This window comes from Lagenorhynchus albirostris, chromosome 20 (assembly GCF_949774975.1).
Source record: "Lagenorhynchus albirostris chromosome 20, mLagAlb1.1, whole genome shotgun sequence".
Lineage (NCBI taxonomy): Eukaryota > Metazoa > Chordata > Mammalia > Artiodactyla > Delphinidae > Lagenorhynchus > Lagenorhynchus albirostris.
Window position 1 is genome coordinate 38019731 of NC_083114.1, and position 19329 is coordinate 38039059.

At 58.8% G+C, this 19329-nt stretch overlaps 1 protein-coding gene across 5 annotated transcripts; it reads right to left on the bottom strand.

Moving 5' to 3' along the window:
• Positions 1–1074: 1074 nt before the first annotated feature.
• TBKBP1 (TBK1 binding protein 1) lies at positions 1075–18516 on the bottom strand. 5 transcript variants are annotated; one of them, XM_060133214.1, is made up of 10 exons: positions 18410–18516; positions 16213–16472; positions 15683–15805; positions 15344–15448; positions 14128–14308; positions 13348–13520; positions 13089–13150; positions 4548–4666; positions 3595–4331; positions 1075–2536 (listed from the first exon to the last, which is right to left on the bottom strand). In XM_060133214.1, the coding sequence occupies exons 2-10, from the start codon at positions 16435–16437 to the stop codon at positions 2408–2410; spliced, it is 1854 nt and encodes a 617-aa protein (XP_059989197.1). In that variant the 5' UTR covers positions 16438–16472; positions 18410–18516; the 3' UTR covers positions 1075–2407. The 5 variants fall into 5 exon arrangements, with proteins under 5 accessions (XP_059989197.1, XP_059989198.1, XP_059989196.1 ...); XM_060133215.1 differs by lacking the exon at positions 18410–18516 and adding an exon at positions 17110–18299; XM_060133213.1 differs by lacking the exon at positions 18410–18516 and adding an exon at positions 16875–18299.
• Positions 18517–19329: the final 813 nt, after the last annotated feature.

Below are 19329 nucleotides of genomic sequence, written 5' to 3' on the forward strand. Positions count from 1 at the left end.
TTACCATCCCTAATTTACTAATGCCCTTCTAGCAAATGCTTCCAGAGAGCCAAACAAACCCAGACCCAGAAACCTGGGTGCTACCTTCCTCCATGGGAATTCACGGAGGTGGGAAAAAACCAGGGGAACCCATGTGCCAGAGGTCCTGGAAGCTTCTTTCCCAGAGCTTGTGAGAAACCATGTCCCATAGGGATGTCTGTTCTCACCTTCCCTGGCACTCAGGACTCAGCTGCAGATGGAATCCAGGTTGGATAAACTTTTAGAGGCCAGCTATAGTTGCCAACTGCAACAGAAGAGCAGGGGAGACTGGGATATCTCCCCATGGGGGTCTGCACCTTGGCACTAAATGGAAAGGGATGTTAGCTGTGGGTCTGGAGCTGAGCCTTGGGCCTTCAATGAGCAACTGCCCCTGCCTTTTGTTTTTAAGTGAATCCTTGGCCAAAAGGGTCACGTGGAAATGAAAGGCAACCAGTGTTGATGAATAAGTAACTCAGGCCCTTTCTGCAGGCAAGAGGGCACAGCCCCAGCTGGGGCAGAAGTCATGGGTTCACGACCTGGCTCTGACCTCCCAGGCTATGGGACTTTTCAAGGCAGCTGCTGAGCCTGGAGCCCAGCCCCTCCCTGCTCTCTGACCCATAAGGACATAGATCCAAATGTTCCCTCCTCTTTGAGGCGCCAGTCTGGTTCACGGCACAAGAAATCATTTGATGAAAAAATCCTGCTACTGATAAATGAATCCCCAGGCTACAGAACCTCTACCTGCCAGACCTGCTGGAAGGGAAAATTCATGAGTCCCTGACATCTGCTCAGGGCTGGCCACAAAGACACCCTCTGCTGCTCCCTACCTGTTCCAAATAAAGTCCACGTCACAGGTCACCTGTAGCCACTCACATGCCTGCATCTCCAGAATCACCTTGGAACATGGGTGCCCCGTGCATCCCCTACTTGCCCAATGCCCATCCTCCCATGGTTGTGGTTACCTGAGACAGTTTCCAAGACCTTCCGCTACAAGGGTTTCCTCCCCACCACAGCCACAGAGGGAACAGATCAAGCGCAGATGGAACAGGTAAGTTTTATTTGGACTTCCAACTTGTTCAGAGAGCTCGGGGCCCCACTCCCCTCTCCAGTCCCCCTTCCCCATTCCCCCTCCCTAGGGGGACACTCAAGGTACAAGGCCATGTGTCTCTGGAGTCCTCAGCCCCTTCCCTGCCCCACACACCCCCTCACTCCCCTGCACTGAGGAGGGGGGGAGGGATGTGAGGAGGTGGGGGACCTGGAAGAGTTGGATCAGAAAGGTACATGCACTGACAGTGGCGTCCACTGCCCGCACCGGGCTGGGACCCGGGAGGGGCTTGCAGTGGAGGGGGGCGGACTCATCGTGGGGCGGCAGGCTCTTGCCACAGCAAGCTCCACACCTCAGCCCTGGGGACCCCCTGGCCTCCTGCTTACCCGTCCTTCTGAGGGTTCGACTCTGAGGTAGATTTCACAGAGGGAATGTGGGGCTCTGGGGTGTAGGAAGGGGGTTAGCTCTTTTGAAGTTGATCTCCACAGCACCCTGGGCCTATCCTCAGGTTCTGGATTGGGAGGCGGGGCTGATGACACCCACCCAGCTAACAGAGGCTGAGTCACACCCGGGCTCCAGGGCACCTGTGGTGTCGGGGCTTGAGTGGGGTCAGGGCGGAGGGAAGCATCTGCCTTAACAATCTGTGCCTCGGTGCTGGGGGCTCCAGGAGGAGGGCATAGGCCTGGGAGGCTGGTACAGATAGTTCCCTAGCCTGACGGTCATGGCGCCTCAGGGCAGCCTCTTTAGGCTGGATGCTCCCAGTCCTCCAGGGTCCTCCCTCTCCTCTCCAGGGTGGGCAGAGGGGGAGAACAGGGTTGGCCTGCAGGGAACGGCGAGTCCCGACCTGGCCATGGGATGGAGGAACTGGCGTCAGTGTGCAGGGGAGGCTCTGAGACCCCACAGGGAGGCATTCCCTGGACAGAGCACAGCCTGAGAAAGACGGACATCTGGGGAGGTGCTAGGGGAGCTCCTGGAGTCTTTTGATACCCTCCCCTCCCCCAGGCCCAAGCACTAGACACCTTCTTGGATCCAACCGTTTGAAAACAGAAAGGCAGAGGGAGAGGCTGGGTGGGATATGCCCCTTCCCACCCCAGCCCTGATCCCCACCTCCCCAGCAGAAGCCAGGGAGCTGGGGAGAGCCTCAGCTGACCTGGGAAAAGCCAGGGCTGAGTGGTGCCTGGACCAGGGAAGATGGTGCACACGTTGACTCGATAGCTAGTGGAGGTATCTGGGGGTCGCAAGGGGCAGGGGCCCCCTACGAGATTCATGCAGCATTCAAAGTGAGTGAGAGTTTGGGGGTGATGGGAGAAGGTGAAGAAACAGCCAGTGGGTGGGGGAGGCACCCTAGATCTTGCTGTTCTCCAGGTGAGAGTCAATGTGTTTGATGAGGGCATCATCGGGGTACCCGACAGGGAAACCCAGTTGGCAGAGGGGGCAGCTGCGGATATCAGAGCCCACTGTCTCCATCAGCAGCTGTGGGGAGAGAAGGGAGTCATTTATGGTCCACAATCCTCCCTCATGGTCCCCACATCCCAACCTGCCCTTCCCTGGGACCTGAGGCAGGGATGGCTGCAGCATGCAGAAGGCATCTGGGCACCCCTTCTCCTGTACCACCCCCTTCCTCCCCCTCCCTGGCCACCTTCTACCAGTTCATCACCCACTGCCCCGACCCCCGGGCATAGTGTCCCCAGGAGGTGTGAATGGGGAGATGGGTATGCTCAGCCCCCCCAAGGCATCTGCGGTAATGAGGGAAGCCAAGACCCAGATATGCCCTCAGACTGACTAAGACACAGCTCTCAGATAACTCAAAGCAGTGGATAATCCTAAACAATGTACAACCCCAAAATAATTTTCTGTCTGGCTTTGGAATATATTTTGGTCCTTTCAGGTGGCAAGAGTTGGCTCTGACATCCAGGAAACTCATTATTTCAGTGAAACGATACAGCCGTGAGATAGGGCTGTCTTCTAGGACAGACAGAAAGGGGCAGGGGCTCTGAGGCCTGATGGACAGAACTGGATGAGCAGGCCTGTCCCTGTCCGGAACCAAGACCCATGGCATCAGCATAGCCTCCGTCACCAAGTAACAGCAGATGTTTACTACTGAGCCAGGCACTGTGCAAGAGTGCTTTGGGCTCACTGCCTCCCTCTTAAGAACTCTCTAATGGAATTAGATAATAAATCATTGACCTCATTTTTGCAGATGAGAAAACTGAAGGCCAAGAAGATAAGTAACTTGCCGGAGGTCCCAAAGCTACTAAGTGGTGGAATCCAGAATCAAAGCCAGGACTGTCACTCTAAAGACCCGGGCCTTTAACCGTGAAACTGAACAAGTTTTAATGGTGCGGGCCCCAATTCATGCCAACAAAAGGCCACTGGAGAGAGAGGGGTTGCTGCGCCCCGGCAAGGGGGCGGTAACAAAGGAAGGGAGCCCCGCCCATCAATCAGGCGTGAAGCGGGCGGCGGGCCCCCACCCCGCGGCCCCCCACCCCCCGCCGGGTCTGAGGCACGTGCCCGCGCACGTGCCCACTCACGTTGATGGACGGCCAGGACTGCGCGTGCTCGGCGTGGGTGTAGGCGGTGGCGGCGGGCGACTCCGGGATGGGGAAGCCAGCGCAGAACGAGGCGCAGCGGATGGCGCCAGCCTCCGGGCTGGGCGGGCTGGGCGGGCTGGCGGGCACGGCCCACTCCTCCTCCTCCGACGGCTGCTTCTCGAAGCGCAGGCGGATGCCCTCGAAGGCGCGCCGTGGGCTGAGGGGCCGGCCGGGGCCGTAGAGCTCGCTGCCGTAGGCCCGCGGCTTGGGCAGCGTGGCCGCCTCGGCCTGCAGCCAGGGCGGGGAGGCGCCCGCGTAGCCCGCGCCCTCCGCCATCTCCGAGTAGCTGCGCCGGCCCTGGAAGCCGGCCTTCACGTGGTGGCTGGGCGGCTTGGCGTAGGCTCGCTCGGCCAGTGTCCTCTCCCCGGGCGGCGGGGGTGGTGGGGGCCGGGGCTGCGGGGCCGGGCAGGCGGGAGGCCCTGGGGAGCGGCACTGCGGGCTGGGGGACTGGCATGGCGGCGGCACCGGCGAGCGGCGCTGCGGGACGGGCGACGGGCAGGAGGGCGAGGCCGGCGAGCGGCGCTGCTGGGGCGAAGGGCAGGGGGGCCCGGGAGAGCGGCGCTGGGGGACGGGGGACTGGCACGGGGGGCAAGGGGGCGCCGCTCGGGCCGGCGGGGAGTGCGAGGGACACTGGGGGGCCGGGGAGTGGCGCTGCGACAGCGGCGAGTGCCTCTGGCCTAGAAGAGAAGGGGGACAGTGGTGGGGAGAGAAGACGTCAGAACTGGGGAAACAGGGCCTTGCCGGCGACCAGTGCCCACCCACTCTCCGAACGGGAGTGGAAAAGGCCTGGGCACGGGGGAAGGAAGTGAAGGGTGGTCCCCGGACGCAGGACGGTGGCCATAGCTATCCCCTCCTTCCGGGTCCAGCTCCAGGCCTCCCCTGCCCCATCTCACCGCCACTCCGAGCCTGCTCCTGCAGCAGAGTCCTCAGGATCCTCCCCTGCAGGGAACTCAACTCCCGAAGCCGGCCCAGCTCCTCTGTCAGCTCCGTGTAAGCCAGCGCCAAATTCACCCTGAAGGACACCCAGTCACCCAGGTCAAGGCTTGACCCCAGCCTGCCCTGACCCTGAGGTCAGAGGGCAGGGAGTGCGGGAGAGGAGAAGGGAAATGGGTTCACTGCCACAGCTGTGGAGAACTGTCTCTGCCCCAGCATCTGGCCCTCCCCTCCCAGGCCCTCTAGCCCCGCTGCAGAAATTCTCTTGGGCTTTGAGGGCCACCTCAAACGGAACTTCTTCCAGGGAGCCCTCCCCCTCCCCCGAGCCTTACCTTGGTTTAGGGCAGTGGTTCCCAGACTATGGGCTGGGGATAGAGAGCTCAGTGATTTCAAGGGATCCCTGAGATTGTGTATTCACTGAGCCTTGTCTGTGGCCTGAACACATCTCATACGGGTATGTGTGAATGTTTTTCTAATCTGTGCAGAAGCTGTGGTGACAAATAAAACACAGATTCATCAAAAAGCTGCACTGAATTTATAGTAGGTTTTGTCCCTGTGAATTTTCTCAAAGAGCTCATGGTAATAGTTTAAGTGCAATCTGTGTATTGGGGGCAGGGGCTGCCTGAGGAGTCCTCACCTTTGAAAGATCAGGGATCACTGCTGCACAGCCTATGAGAGCCCCATTCCATAAGTGAAGACATGGCCTTCTAGCTTGGCAGAGGTGCCAGCTGATAAACTTGAACCCAAGTCTGCCTATTTCCAGGTCCACTGCTCTTGCTTCCACCTCAAAGCTGCCTCTGAGCTCGATTCAGCCTTGCAACTCCCAGGATCATCAGGGAACCCTTTACATGGAGCTGTTGTGCACTGAACACCTCCAGGGGGCGCCACTCACATTAAGCACCTAACAAAAGTTGCCTTGTTCTGGAACTTCACTGGGAGTTCCTCAAAGTTGGGGTCTATATCACTGTATTCGTATTCCCAGCATCTTGTCCAGGGTCTGGTACCCAGGAGCTGTTCAGTAAGTGAATATTGAATTGAGCCTCTCTATCCATTTTTCTCTCTTCCCTTTTCTTCCTCGCACTTCATGCTCAGGCCTCCTGGGCACCCACCCTCATGGAGCTGGAACAGACTTAGCAAAGACTTCAACCACTTCCTTTTCTCTTCCTTTCTCTTTGGGTCCCTGTGACCCAGAATCACTGAAGGTTATCATTCTCAACACTGCCCCTCCCCTCTCTCCCACCCCAGCCTGCACACCTCCAGGGAGCCTGTCTTGATGTCACATGAGGCTCTGCCATGGCCTTGGGTCACTGCTTTCATCTCTGATCTGGGGTTGGACCAATCCTGGGAAGCAGGGGATTTTGTTTCCTCAGATCTTGCCTCCTCAATCCAGAAGGGACTCTGGAACTTTGTGGAAGTTGGAGCTGGAGGGAAGTGGCAGGCAGAGGCTTGGCCAGTCCAGAGGGATTTCCTTACAGGGGAGGCCCTATTGCCCCAGTAGCTGAAGGGCCCTGGGCAGCAAGGAGAGGAGGGTGGAGGCAGTTCTCCAGACCCTGAGGGCCCTGTCCTCATCCCATGGTAATGGACGTGTGAGAGAGGATGTACGTGAATGGGAGGGAATGAAGGGAGGTGTGAGACCACTGTGATGGGTGTGAGGAACAGGGTGAGAGAGTGTGTGTGTGTGACCCCGGAGAAAAGGAGGGGAAGTCATGAGGTTAGGGCTTCAGAGGGCAGGAAAAGCCGAGGTGCAGAGGGTAGATGATGACTGAACTCCCTCGCTCTCTACTCACTGGCGGGCTCTCTCGCGCCAATCCTGGGGCAGAGCTGGGTGGAAGGGGGAGCCCCTCCCACAACAAAGCTATTTTTAACCCATTTGGACCAAAGCCAAATTCTTGCAAACAGGCTGGGATTCTGGGGGACAAGCCCACTTCTAAAGGCGGGAGAGTGCCCTCTACCAGTCTGATGGTGGACAGGGATGGACAGGAGCAGAGAGGAGGGAGTCCTTTTGGGAGCCCTGGCCAAGGTGCTGCAGCCTCTATCCCACCACATCTCAGCCGTCGTGTGTCCTATGTTCCCCCACGCTCTTCTTCAGCATGGGTCTGTGGGGAGAAATGGCATTGCCTTCATCAGACTGGGAGGCCAGTCTGTGTCCCACATTAAATTGGGGACTTCCCAGCAGGAGGCTCCCCTCTTCAAACCGAGGGAATCTGAGGGCAGGAGCTGCGTCTCCCCCGCTCAGACTGGGGGCTTTTGGAGGACTGTGCTAGCCCCTCAGTGGTGGGGGCAGGAGGGAGCCCTGGGCAGGGCACTGATGGAACATCCTCTCTGACCGAGCAACCACAGTTTCTCTCCCTGTCCGCCTTCACTGCTGTATCTCAGGTGACAGATACAGGCTGTCGCCTTCACACCCTGCCTTAGCGATCTCACCTGCCACACTCAGTTGCCAAGCTCCATCTCTCCCCGCTTGCCTTCTTCCCCATATCAGGAGCTACCCCAGTTTCCACCGCCCAGCTCCTGGCACCCTCCTCGCAGCAAAACAGGGCAAGAGGAAATGGAACGGAGAAGGCCCTGGCCCAAAATGCCCAGCCCCTCTTCCAGCTCTGACCCTGTGTCCTCCTGGAGCTCCAGGCAGCCCTTGCAACGACCTCTGAGACCCCGGGCAAGGTGGGGGGACCTGACCTCCTGATGCCCCATGGCCCCGTGGGACCTCCCCCTTCATTGGGCGTCTCTCTCTCTTCCCACCTCAAGATGCTCAGGCCCAGGCTGCTAAATGCTCTAACAACCCGAATGACTCCCATTAGAAAACACTGCCAATTCAGTGGAAAAAAATCTCACTTCACAACACAACCAAGAGTCGCACACGTGCACCTGAATACACATTCCACTTCCTGGCTTCCTGGCCCACACCTGAGTGCTATTTTCCACCATCACAGCTGTCTGGGAAGGATGGGTCAGGTGAACGGCAGCAGATGGCTGCATTTGGGTGCTTCTTCATTGCTTAAATTATGGGGGAAAATCCTGTCTGAGTCTCTCAGAACTTGGGAAGGACTCAGGGAGAAAAGAGTCATAAATAATCTGTATGAGCCCTTATGGGCCAGGCATTGTGCTAAGAATTTAATCTTCACAACAACCCTACAGTGTGACCACTCTTATTATCTCCATCTGAACAGATGAGAAAACTAAAGCTTACAGAGGTTAAGTCACTTGACCAAAGCCATAAAGCCCAGTAATAGTGGAGTTGCTGGAATGGGAGCTCCCGTCTCCTGGACTCCAAAGTCGAGGCTACTGACCACTAAGCTATCTACTGCCTTCCAAAAGGATCAGGGAACGGGGGAAAGGAGAGGTGGGAAGGCAGCAGAGGGAAAGATGAGGAGGAGGAGGAAGAGGCTGGGGACCTGCAAAGTGGCCTGGGAGCCCTGAGCATCACCAGCCCTGCCCTGGGAGGGGAGAGGAAGGCGCTAGACACGTGTGGAAGTGGAAGGACAGAGTTTATATTAAGAGGCCGGGTCAAGGTCACAGAGCAGTGGTGGCACAGAGCAGGGATGCAAACAGGCTCTTGGCACCTCGGCCTGCTGCGCTGGCACCACAGTGCAAACGGCAGCGTTGGCAGGAAAGAGGGCTCCCACCACTGCAAACCTTTCCACCCTTTGTTGACTTATCCTTTCATTCATTCTTTCCACGAATAATTGAGGGGGCTCAAAAATTCATCTGGAAACAATCATCTTCACTGTTATTGACAAAGCAACTGAGATGAGAAAGGTTAGAGACCTAAGCGTCTGCCTCTGTAAAAGGCCTCTTTCTGCCCCAAACCAGCTGGGAGACACGTCTGAGTGCAGTGTCTTCCCCAGGGAGGTTCACTTGGGTGCCCTGTGCTGCGCTGCAGCCTCTGTGAGGATGCGGATTTGGATGCAGACGCAGATGCGGCAGGGTCGAAATTCAGACCAGCACTGGGTCATGGGATTAGAACTAGGGATGGATGGGCTCAAGGTCAGGATTAAGGCTGGGGTCGGGGTCAGATTAGTTCATTTTCAGTCAGGATTGTAGATGGAGCTGGGGGCAGGATGAGGGATAGGGTTACAGGGAGGGATGGGATCAGTATTAGGGATACGACCGGGGTAAGGATCAGAGCTGGTCATGTGGTCAGAATCCCTGGCTGACAGAATCAGCAGGAAAACAGAAATCCAGCATCCTCACCCCCTCCATCCTTGCCCATAGCTGCCCCCTGCTGCCCCCAGCCACCTCACCCCCGCGGGGGAATTGAGGGACCCAACTTTCCACCACCCACAGGCACACCCAGCATTAGTCTTCCCACCCGGCCCGACCCTCAGGGAGGGGACCACAGGCACCGGGCCGTGGAGGGACTTGAGGTTGTGGGCCGGGGGAGGAGGAAGTCGCATGCAACAACCCAGCGCTCCACCACTTCCTTTCAGGCGCCTTGAGCCCCTTCACTCTCCTCGGCCAGCTATGACTTGCGGTCCACAGAGCCCAGCTCTTCATGGCAGCCCCTGCCATGCTTCCAGCTCAGCCAGATGTTCTCTGTGTCTAGAAAGCCTCCTCAGATACAACCAAACCGAGAGGCTCACAGCAGGGCTAGGAACCAGGGTCCCCATTTCAGTTGGGGGGGCCCACACATCCCAGTTTGCCCAGGGCTGTCCTGGTTCACAGGAGTCACCTGGCATAATTATTAATAGGGCCCCCTTTCACTTTTAAAAATGATCAGGTTTAGTCAACAAATCATCTGGCTGCCCCTCATATAAGGGCCTCCTACTTGGATAAGAATGTGAACCAGAAAAACACCACAAGGTACCGTCACCCCATCTGCTCAGGACCTGTTTGGAATTTGCACTTAACTTCTCTGATTACTTCTTTGTAACCTTGGTTTGCTCAGCTGTAAAAAGGGACAATACTGTCACATTTTGGTGAGAGACAAATGAGATTTTGTAGGTAAACTGCCTCGCAGAGTGTCTGCTGTGGATGAAGACTCAGGGAAGCACCTAGGAGACGGGTGGAGAAAGGGGGAAACCAGTTTTGATCCTTTTCTAGAGATACCAGCTCAGTGAGTTTGGTTTGAATGAGGGGAGGACGTGGAGTTCCCCATCGAGGGAGAGAGCGTGGGTAAGAGCTGCTCTCTGCCTCCCTGGCAGGGAAAGGGTCAGAGACAGTTCAAAGCCCACCAACCCCTCAGACCACAATTAGGTGGGCGTGGTGGGCCCCTACTTCAGAACCCCTCCCCACCCTTGGGGAGCCCCGAGGCTGCAAGTGCTCAGGGCTTAATTCCTGTGGGCCGGGTACCCAGGCTGAAGGAAATTTGAAAGAAAGGAAGTAGGGAGGGTGAGAAGCATGAAGGGGGAGGCCCTGGGCCCGCTGGTTCTGGGGCATGAGACTAAGCTCAGGGTACACGGGGGTCTCCGACTTCCGTCCTGACTCCCCCCCACAACTCTGCCCTTGACCTCCGTGCAGAGTTTCCATCCTCTCTCTCCGAGTTCACACTTCTCCCCCACCACTAACCGCAGCCCACGCAGAGGCTTGTGGGTGGAGAGAGGGGTGGGGGGTGGGCGGAAAAGCGCCCAGGCTACAACACTGAGCCCCCCACGTTGGGGAGAAAGGCCTCTAGTCCCCCCCATCACTCATACTGAATCCCCATCTTCTCACAGGGTGCTCCCCTCATGGATGAACCCCCTCCCTCACTGGCCCTCATTCCCCTGACGGAGCCCCCTCAAGGAGCCCCCTCTCCACAATCTCCCTTCCACCCTCAGCGCTGGCCACACCCTCGGGAAGGCCGCACTCAGGACCTGTGACCCCGAGTGGGGCCCAGAGGGAAGGAGGCCGTGGGTTCTGCACCTCTCACTTGGCTGGGACCCTCCTGGGGTCCTCAGCTCCCTGCACATCCTCAGGAGCAGGTGGTCTCCACTCCTACCTCCTCCTTCATTATTGCCTTTGGCCCGCGAGTCACCCTCAGTGGCTCTTCCTCTGGGGCAATTTGTCCCCCTGGGCACCGACCACCAGATGCTGGGCTGACTGAACAGCAGGGAAATCTTGACCGGAGGTCAGACCTGGAGGGTGGCAGTCCGGTCTGGGCACCCATTTTCAGAGGAACATTGATGACCTGGACCTGTGAGCCAGGGGCTGGGATGGGAGGGACTGGAAGCCTTGTGGCTGGGGCTGCGTCCCAGGACTGCCCCCTCAGCACCTGGGGGACTCACTGAGGGGAATTAATAGAGGCGGTGGCAGTACAAGTGAGGGCGTGTGAACAGCCAGGACTCCCACGGTGAAACTGGCCACCTGGAGGCATCCACACGGAGACGGGGGAGCACCTCTCGGGGGTACACAGGGTTCCCACAGAGGACTCGGCTGGACTCAGGAAGCTCTGTGGCTCCCTCTTTAGCCTTCACACCTCCATCTGGATAACCCACCCCTGCAATCCTCTCCCAGGAAGGTCCACATATAAAATTCCCACTAGCCTGGAGGCTCAGGCAGAAGTAGAAAGAAAAGGAGGGGCTGGTGGGGGGAAAGGAACTAGAGTAGATGACTGAGGCCTCCTCAGGTGGGAGGACGGGGAGGGAGCACTCGGGAAGCGGCTTATTACCAAAAGGAGCTGAGTTTATAAGAAAATAAAACTACCGGGGGAGTGAGGACTTCCTCTGAGAATTAACTCTTGCCAAGCTGAGGCTATCCAGAGATGCTTGGCCTGAAAGGAAGTGTGAAGCTGGGCAGGCAGGGCCCAGCCGGCTCTACGGGTAGACGTCCAGGAGGCCCTGATGCAGAGCTCAAGCCATGGAGGCCTAGGGGAGGAGCTGGAGGTCACCTCAGGTAGGAGCAGCCCCGGAGCAGAGCCCAGCTCCCTCTGGCCAAAGGGACAGGGTCGGGGCGGGTGGGGGTGCCTTGGGGTGCGAAGGAAAAGCGGCTGTCCGGGCCAGAATTAGTGGCATAGACGATATGACCTCCAAAAGCATCTGCGGGAGGGGTTCTCTTCTACTCACTCGCTCACGTGGCCCCTTGGGACCCACCCCCCCTTCTCTGCCTCCCCCACATCACCTTCTGCCACTTCTCCCAGCAACGACGGACCTCTGAGGCCATGAGGGAAACCTGGGGCCAGATTAGGTGAAGTGGACAAAGCTAAGCCACTCGGCATCCCAAGAGGGGTCCCTGAGATTCGAAACCTGGCTGTTCGGACTCCAGCCAAAAAAAATCCTCTCTCTGGGTTCAACCAATTGAGGGAGGCTTCACTGCTGGTCTTCTAAGAGGGAGTTGGATTCAGTGAGCCATAAAGGGCCCCACGGTGTGACTTTAGGGGCAAGCTATGATTCTAGAACGTGTGTGTGTGTGTGTGTGTGTGTGTGTGTGTGTGTGTGTGTGTGTGTGTGTGTGTGTGTGTGTGTGTGTGTGTGTGCGCTTTCCGGGTCTGGGTACACAGGCTAGGATGGACCCTGAGCCCCAGCCACAAGCTAGGGTGGACCCTCTCTGCAGAGGCCTCTAACAGCTGAGGGGTCCCGCCCATCAGTCCCACACACTGGGTTCTCACTCCCCAGCTATCACAGCCCCACCCAGGCCCTCACCCCAGGGTGCAGAGGGAGGCGAGAGGTACCCCCAACCGGCCAGAAGCCAGGAGGAAGGTGAGGAGGGAGCCTGCTGGGAGGAGGACCGGGGGTCCTGGGGCTGGGTGTGTGGTGTGGTGGAGGGTTAGCTCCTGCCCTTGCTGGGCCTCAGTCTTCCCCTCTGATGAAAGTAGGGAGTCTGTGCCACACGTCTCATCTTAGGGGAGAAGGCTTAGGCGGAAGGAGGTTTGTGCTCTATTTCTCAGAAAGTGGGAGAGGACGAGTTCGGGTGCGGATGTGAAAGGCACCAGGCTCACTGCTGCCAGGCTGCGCTCACCCTCTCCCTGGCTGCCCAATGCTGCCCCGGAGGCCCCGCTACTAGGCTTCACCCTGACATAGCTCCCTCCCCACTTACTGCTGCCTCTCTTTAATGGCAGGATCCCCAAGGGACACCCCAGCATAATACGTTCTAATTCCCTGCATGCTGCTGTATGAACTCAAGGAAGTCCATCCTCTCCTAAGCCTCAGCTTTCTCTCTCCTGAGATAGGAGACGAGGCACCACAAACCCTAAAAGAGACCATCTCCTTCCTCCTTGTCAGGGAGGAGAGGGTTAACCCAAGCGGCTGGGCCTTGTTACTGGGATAGAAAATGGGCTCCAGAGAGGCCCCCAAACTCACCAGGGGACACTGAACATAGCAGCAAAGCTTCTGAGAAAGTCTCTCTCAACACCTGACACCTCAAGAAGACACAGGCCTGGGTGCCAGAGGAAAGCAAAGGGTACCTCCCAACACCTCCAGAAGCTCGCCTTCTTCCTGTGAAGGGCGCAGAGCCACACAAGCAACCCGACAGCGTGGAAGAGAGGTCCCCCAAACAATGTGCAGGGGGAGGAGAGAATCAAAGGGGGAACCTGGAAAATGCCATCCCCGGGGGTGCAGAGGTTAAGAGGAGGAGGATTACAGGAGACTTACTGATCATCCCCAACTCTTTTCACCCACGCCATGTCACGCTCTGACTGGTTGGAGGCCAGATCCTAAGGGAAAGATCGAGCAGTCAGACCCCAACCTCACCTTGCCTGAACTTCCCTTCTTTACCATTCCCAGGGCTGGTCTGTACTCAGTGAGGAAGTCCCAGATCTCTAAAGTCGTTTCCAGCAGCCCCCAGACCTTCCAGGAGCTCTGCAGGTGCCAGAGCAGGGACCCCAGGTCAGCGCCCCCCCCTCCGTTTTACCTGGGCCCGGGTCTCCTGCAGCTGCTTCAGCTCCCCCTGCAGCCGCTCACACTCAGCCTGGAGCTGCTCCTCCCGAAGCTGAGCCCCCCGGGCCTCTCCCTGGGCAGCCTCCAGAGCCTCTTCTAGCTGCCGCCGCTCCAGCTCGCTCATACTCGGCGTGGGGCCTGGCCAGCCTGCCGGTAGAGGAAAGGACAATGTCAGGCTGGAACCAGCTGCTGGACACCCTCCACCCACTCCCAGATCAATACAAAGTGAAACAGGTGAGAACTGCAGCGTGAAGGATCCAAGAGAGACATCCAGAGGGTAGATATCCCAGGAATGAGAGAGAGACCTCTACTGAGGGCAGAGGGGAACAGTGGGCTGAGCTGCTTTTTCTAATCTTTCTGGTGGCCAGGGGAGAAGTAAGACGGGCTCTGGAACGGTTTCCCCAGCCAGACTCAAGTCTGAAAGCATCCTCAGGGGCCTCTCCTAATCACAACGGAAGACAGGCGGAGGGGACTCTGGGTGGGGCCGCCCTCTGCTGGCACGTACAGGAATTGCATGGGAGAGCCTGGGAATGAAGGAGTTGGGGGGGATGCCAGTGGGAGAAACTGGGGTAATAGTTGATGAGGTGAGGGGACAGTTGGTAAGGAGGGATGAGGTGATTATGGGAGAAGTTTAAGACATTGTAACGGGGTGCTGACTATCAGTCTGAAACACTGGAGGTGTCCAATAGTGTTGAAATGGGGGGCTGGCTTGGGAACTTCAGAGTATGGAAATCAGGGGTGGCTGAGATCTCACCGTGACTCAAGCCAGATCCGCCTCTTAGTGCCAAGTAGTGCAGGTCCAGATCAGCACAGGGCGGGGCAGGGGCAGGTGGGGGGCTCAGGCTGGGGAAGGCTGCATCCCGGAGGCCTTGTTGCTGCCGCAGCTGCTGCTCCAAACCACAGATCTGCCGCAGGTGGGTCTCCACCAGGGCCCGCTATGGGGGGGAAACAAAGGGGTGAGGATCTGCATCAGGTCAGGGCACACCTGTGGGCCGCCCAAACCCAGAACTTCTCCATGTCTGGGTATCCATCACCCCCCTAAACTGAGCAGAGACCCCAGGTCACATATCCCAACTCCACTCTCCAAGTGGCCATGAGTCTCCTCTCCCAGCAACTGCAATGCAGATGTTTCTGGCTACTGCCCCTTGCAAGGTCAGAGTTAATGCCTCTTCCTTGTCACTAACATGCAGACACACTTATAAGAACACTCAGCCTCCTGTCCAGACACCACCACACCCTCAGGAGCATAATAATTTCCATTTTCATATGTCACTTAACCACTCTGGGCTTCACCTACCTCACCTATAACACGGAGCTAACCACACCTACCTCTTAAGTAAGTTTGTTACGAGGATTAGAATGAGTAAATATATCTAAAGAGATAAGAACGATGCCTGGCACAGTTAAGTGTCATTAAGTGTTTGTGATTGTTAAGTCAAAGCATTTTTTACACAAATGCCCAACAGCTCAGCAACGTTGTTATTATTTGCCCCACTTTTCACAGGCAGGACAGAGGCTAAGTGACTTGACCCAGCTCACAGCTAGGAGTCAGCAAGAGACCATGCCTCCTGATTCCAACACCTGCCCACCTGCTCACACGCATGGCTATACCCTGACTCAGAATCACACACAGGTCAAGGCCCATCCCAGCAGCCACGAACACTTTCAGTCACCTCTGCCCTCACCCACACAGCCTTCCAGCTCAGTGCTATAGGTGCAGGGTCAACACAGCGTGAGCACCAAACATACACACAGATTCACAGTGTTCTACAGGGCTACTCACAGTCACCTCCTGTCACTGCATGGCCAGGATGTACACAGAGTCACTCACAACCTGTATGATACACATAACCCCACTCACCAGGCCAAACGGGCACTCACTCACGGACAGACACGAACACGGTGGGGTGCATTCCACAAGCACACAGCCAAGGTCACACCCTCAAGCACCCAGGCTCCCTGGACCTCACCATCTCCCCCAGCTCCGTCTCCAGGTCACTCTTCTCCACGCAGAGCTTCTCGTAAGCCTGGATCATCTCCCCGAGCTGTTCTTCCTGCTCCTTATTCTTCTGCAACTGGACGGGGCCCGGAGGGGGTGGAGTGCAGCCAGAGTCAGGCCCATCTTGACTTGGGGGCAGAGCAGCACCCTGTGCCTCCCACCCCCACTCCCAGCACCCAGTGGAGGGGTAGGAGGAGCTGCAGCTGGTTCTAGGGAGGACCATGGCCATCTCTGATCAAGGAGATGGAAGGTCAGAGGCTGGGGAGGTTATCAGAAATGGACTGGAGCAAAGAGCTCAGGGAGGGCTCACCTCGTGCTGGAACTGGTTGAGCCGTTGCTGCAGGCTGACTTTCTCCACCTCCAGCAGGGAGCCATCCTTGATTTCATACAAAGAGAAGCCGTGCTCCTCTCCAAAGTCATTGATCAGTGGGTACTGCGGGTGGGGCAGGCCCTCAGAAGAGCTTCAGCCTTGCTGTGTCCCCATCCCACAACCTGCGTCAGAATCCTCGCCTCTCCCTCCCCACTCCAGTGGGATCTGTACATCCTGATTCCCATGGCCCTGTAGGCGTCTCCCACCAACCAGATCTTTTTTAGATCCAAGGTCCAGCATTCCAAAGTGGATCCCTCCTGATCCTTTCCTGATTGGTGCTGGGGTCTCCAGAGTTCCCATCCGCCCAGAGCAGCCACATCCCTCGTGAGGGATCCTCAAGTTCGCAAGCGTCTGTACCCTGACCCCTCTTTTGGATCCCTGGAATCTCTGCCGGATCCCCAGTTCCTGCCACCCAGCAGCCCCCTCCCGTCACACACACAGCCAGACCCCCGTCATCTCCAGGTTCTGACCTTAATCTCGTAGACTTTGAGGCGGCGGCGGAGGGTGGCATTCTCCCTCTCCAGGCCCCCCAGCCGCTCTTTGATGTCTCCGTAGGCCGTGATCAGGGCAAAGTGGGAGGCGGAGCACATGTCCCCCCCCAGCGAGGGGTCTCCAGGGGCATCCAGCCACACCTCACTGGGCCCCAGGGCCTCCTGGGTCAGGATGCTGATGTCATCCTCAAACATGGACTCCATGGCAAGGGCCTGGGCCACAGCCCGCCCTGGGCCTCCTGGGAGAGCAGGAGCAACGAACAACGGTGGAGAGGGTGGCCCAGAGCTTGTCCCTAATACCCCTTGTCCTGGCCTGAGGAGCCCTGCGGCCAGCTGGGATGCAGCCTGGTCCTGCCCCCGTGTCTCACAGCCCCCTCCCAGACCCATCTTCTCTTCTCTGCTGCCTTTGGGGGAAGGAGCTAGGACCAGACGGAGGTGGTGGGGGTGGGGGTGGGGGGGGTGGAGCAGTGACAAATAGGGACAAGTAAGCGAGGCCAGCAGCAGGGAAGGGCTCCTTCCGGAACCCAGGGAGAACTGTGGACAGGAGAGGGCTGCCTTCCCAGCACACAGGGCCCAGATGGGGACTGCCTTGACTCACTCCTCAGCCCCTTCTCCACCCCAGGCTTCACTTCCCCAAATACCTTTCTTCCAAGCTCTTCATGCCAGGCCTCTGGCACCCCTGGCTCCTCCCTAAGGAAGGCCCAGTGCTTCTGGGAGGGTCAGCCCCACCACTGTCAGAACATCCTCTGCTGGGCCCCTGCCCAACTCCCCGGCTTCCTCCTCTAGGATCCCAGAGCTCAGGAAAAGGAAGTGCTTCCCCCACTCACACCAGGCCGGGCGGCTGTGGCAACCCTCCAGGCCCTCCACACCCCTGACCCGGGACCCACAGGAGGTCATCGGCTGAGTGTCTGAGGGTACACAGTGGGGACGGGGGCTCTGGGAGAGGGCCCGGCGCAGGGCTGACAGAGAATTCTGAGCCTGGCCTGTGTGCCTGCACAGAGGGAAATGGGGAGCCCTGAGCGGGGGCAGGAATGACTCAGGGCTCCCGAAAGAGTAGGCGAGGGGGTGCGTGTGTACTTTTCCTGGCCCTGTTTATGAATGTGTGTCTGTGGTTGGCATGTGTGGGGGGAATGTGTGTGTCTGTGAATGAGTGTAGGTGTATCACAGTCAATGAGTGCCTTAGCGGGGCTGCGGGCGGGCGGGCGGGGGGGGGGGGGTCGGAGGGAGTGGGGAAGTGGCCAGGAGGCCCTGTGTGTTTGTGTGTGCACGCGTGCGTGAGCGTGTGTGAAGGGTGGGCACGTTCGGGGCCGTGTGTCACGTGAGGCACTATGGGAATGTCCGAGGTGTGTGCGCGCGCGCCAGAGCGTGTGTGCGCGTAGGAGAGGGGGCTCCCGAGGTGTGAGTTGAGGCAGTGGGGTCCGCGACATCCCAAAATCGGGCAGCAGGAGCCTGGGGTGAAGAGGGCCCAGGCCCAGGCCCCAACACTGCCCCGCCTTAAGTGCCAGGGAAACGCGTGTGACCGGGTCTGAGTAAGGAGTGTGTGCGCGCGTATTTGTACGGCTGGCCCCACCTTTAACCCTCTCCTCCCCAGGCCCATCCCCTCTCCCCAAACTCCGCTGTCCGCGCTCACCACACCCGCCCAGACCCCCGGCTGGCCGGCCACCTCGGGCCCAACTCCACTAGCCAGGGCTCTGGCCCCTTAGCGGCCGCGACCAGTGTTCGATTCCTCTGCATCCCCCCCCTCGGCCCAGCGACCCCGCGCGAGAGCGACAGCAGGCGGATGGGGAGGGGGTGCCTCCTCGGCCCCGGGCCCCTTCTGCGGTCCCTTTAAGAGCCGCCCTTTAAACCCCTTTAGCTCGGCGGACAGAAACTGTCGCCCCTCCCCTCTCAGGGGCCGAGACCAGGCAGCCCCCTCCCCCACAGCCGGCCGAGCCCCGGGGCCCCAGTCCGCCGTCGCCGGGCCGGGGAAGGGGCTCCGGATGCGGTGCGGCCTGAGGAGCGGCGGAGGAGGGGGAAAGGGGGAATGCGGACTGCCGACACCGGACCCTTCCCTCCCCGCCACCCTGGGCCAGCTGCGGGCCAACCTCCCGCCCCCTCCTCCGGTCCACCCCGCGACCCACAGGGGCCGGCCCTGGACGCCGTTCCCCTCCCCCCGCCCAGCCCAGCCGGGACTCACAGCTGCTGCGGGTTCCTGCTGGTAATCGCAGCTTACCCCCTCCGCCTGCTCCCTCCCCAGACCGGTGCCCCCACCCCCCTGGCACCGCGCTCTGCTCTCGCCCTGTCGCCGCCGGGTCTCTCCCCACCCCCCACCCCCTCCCCCCAACCCCCTCCCTCGCTCCCGCCCCGCTCCTCCTCCTCCGCCGCCGCCGCTGCCGCCGCCGCCGCCGCCTCCTCCTCTTCCTCCTCCTCCTCCCCCCGGCTGCTCCGGGTTTCTCCGGCTGGGAAGGCGCCCCGGACCCCGCCGCGGCCACCACCACGTGGCAAGGGGCGGCCGGCCCCAGGCGTGCGGCCCCGCCTGGCAGCGCGCCCGGCGCCCACCAGCTCCCTGCTGCGCGGCCCATGCTCCGCGCCCCCTCCCAGACGCCTCCCATCGCACTGTGGCTTGGCGGCGTGTGTGGGGGAGTTTGCGGACGGCGCCGGGGCGCAGGAGGTGCTTAGGAATTTGCTTTGGGGCTGTATGTTTTGGGGAAAGTGAGGTTCTTTATTTGGATTGTTTTGGTCTTTGATCTTTTGAGAAGGAAAATATTAGACCTACTCTTCATAGCTCTTGGGAGAGGGGGCATTGCAATGATAATGAATACAATGACCTTAGGGTCCAGTCGGAGAGATTAGAGTTAAATCAGTAACTTCTTTGGAAGTGAGAGTGAGCTAAGATCAAAGTTAATTAGGAAGGGGGACAGCTTTCCTCTCCCACACACAGCCCCCTCCCCCCAACACACAGACGCACCCACAGGCCAGCGAAGTGAACAAACAACAGATTTCACCCTTCCACAAAGATTATTTGAGCACCGGCCAAACTGCTGGGCAGGAGTCACAAGTTTTTGCCACTTTCCCACTGTGTGACCTTGGGCAAGTTACTTAACCTCTCTGAATTAA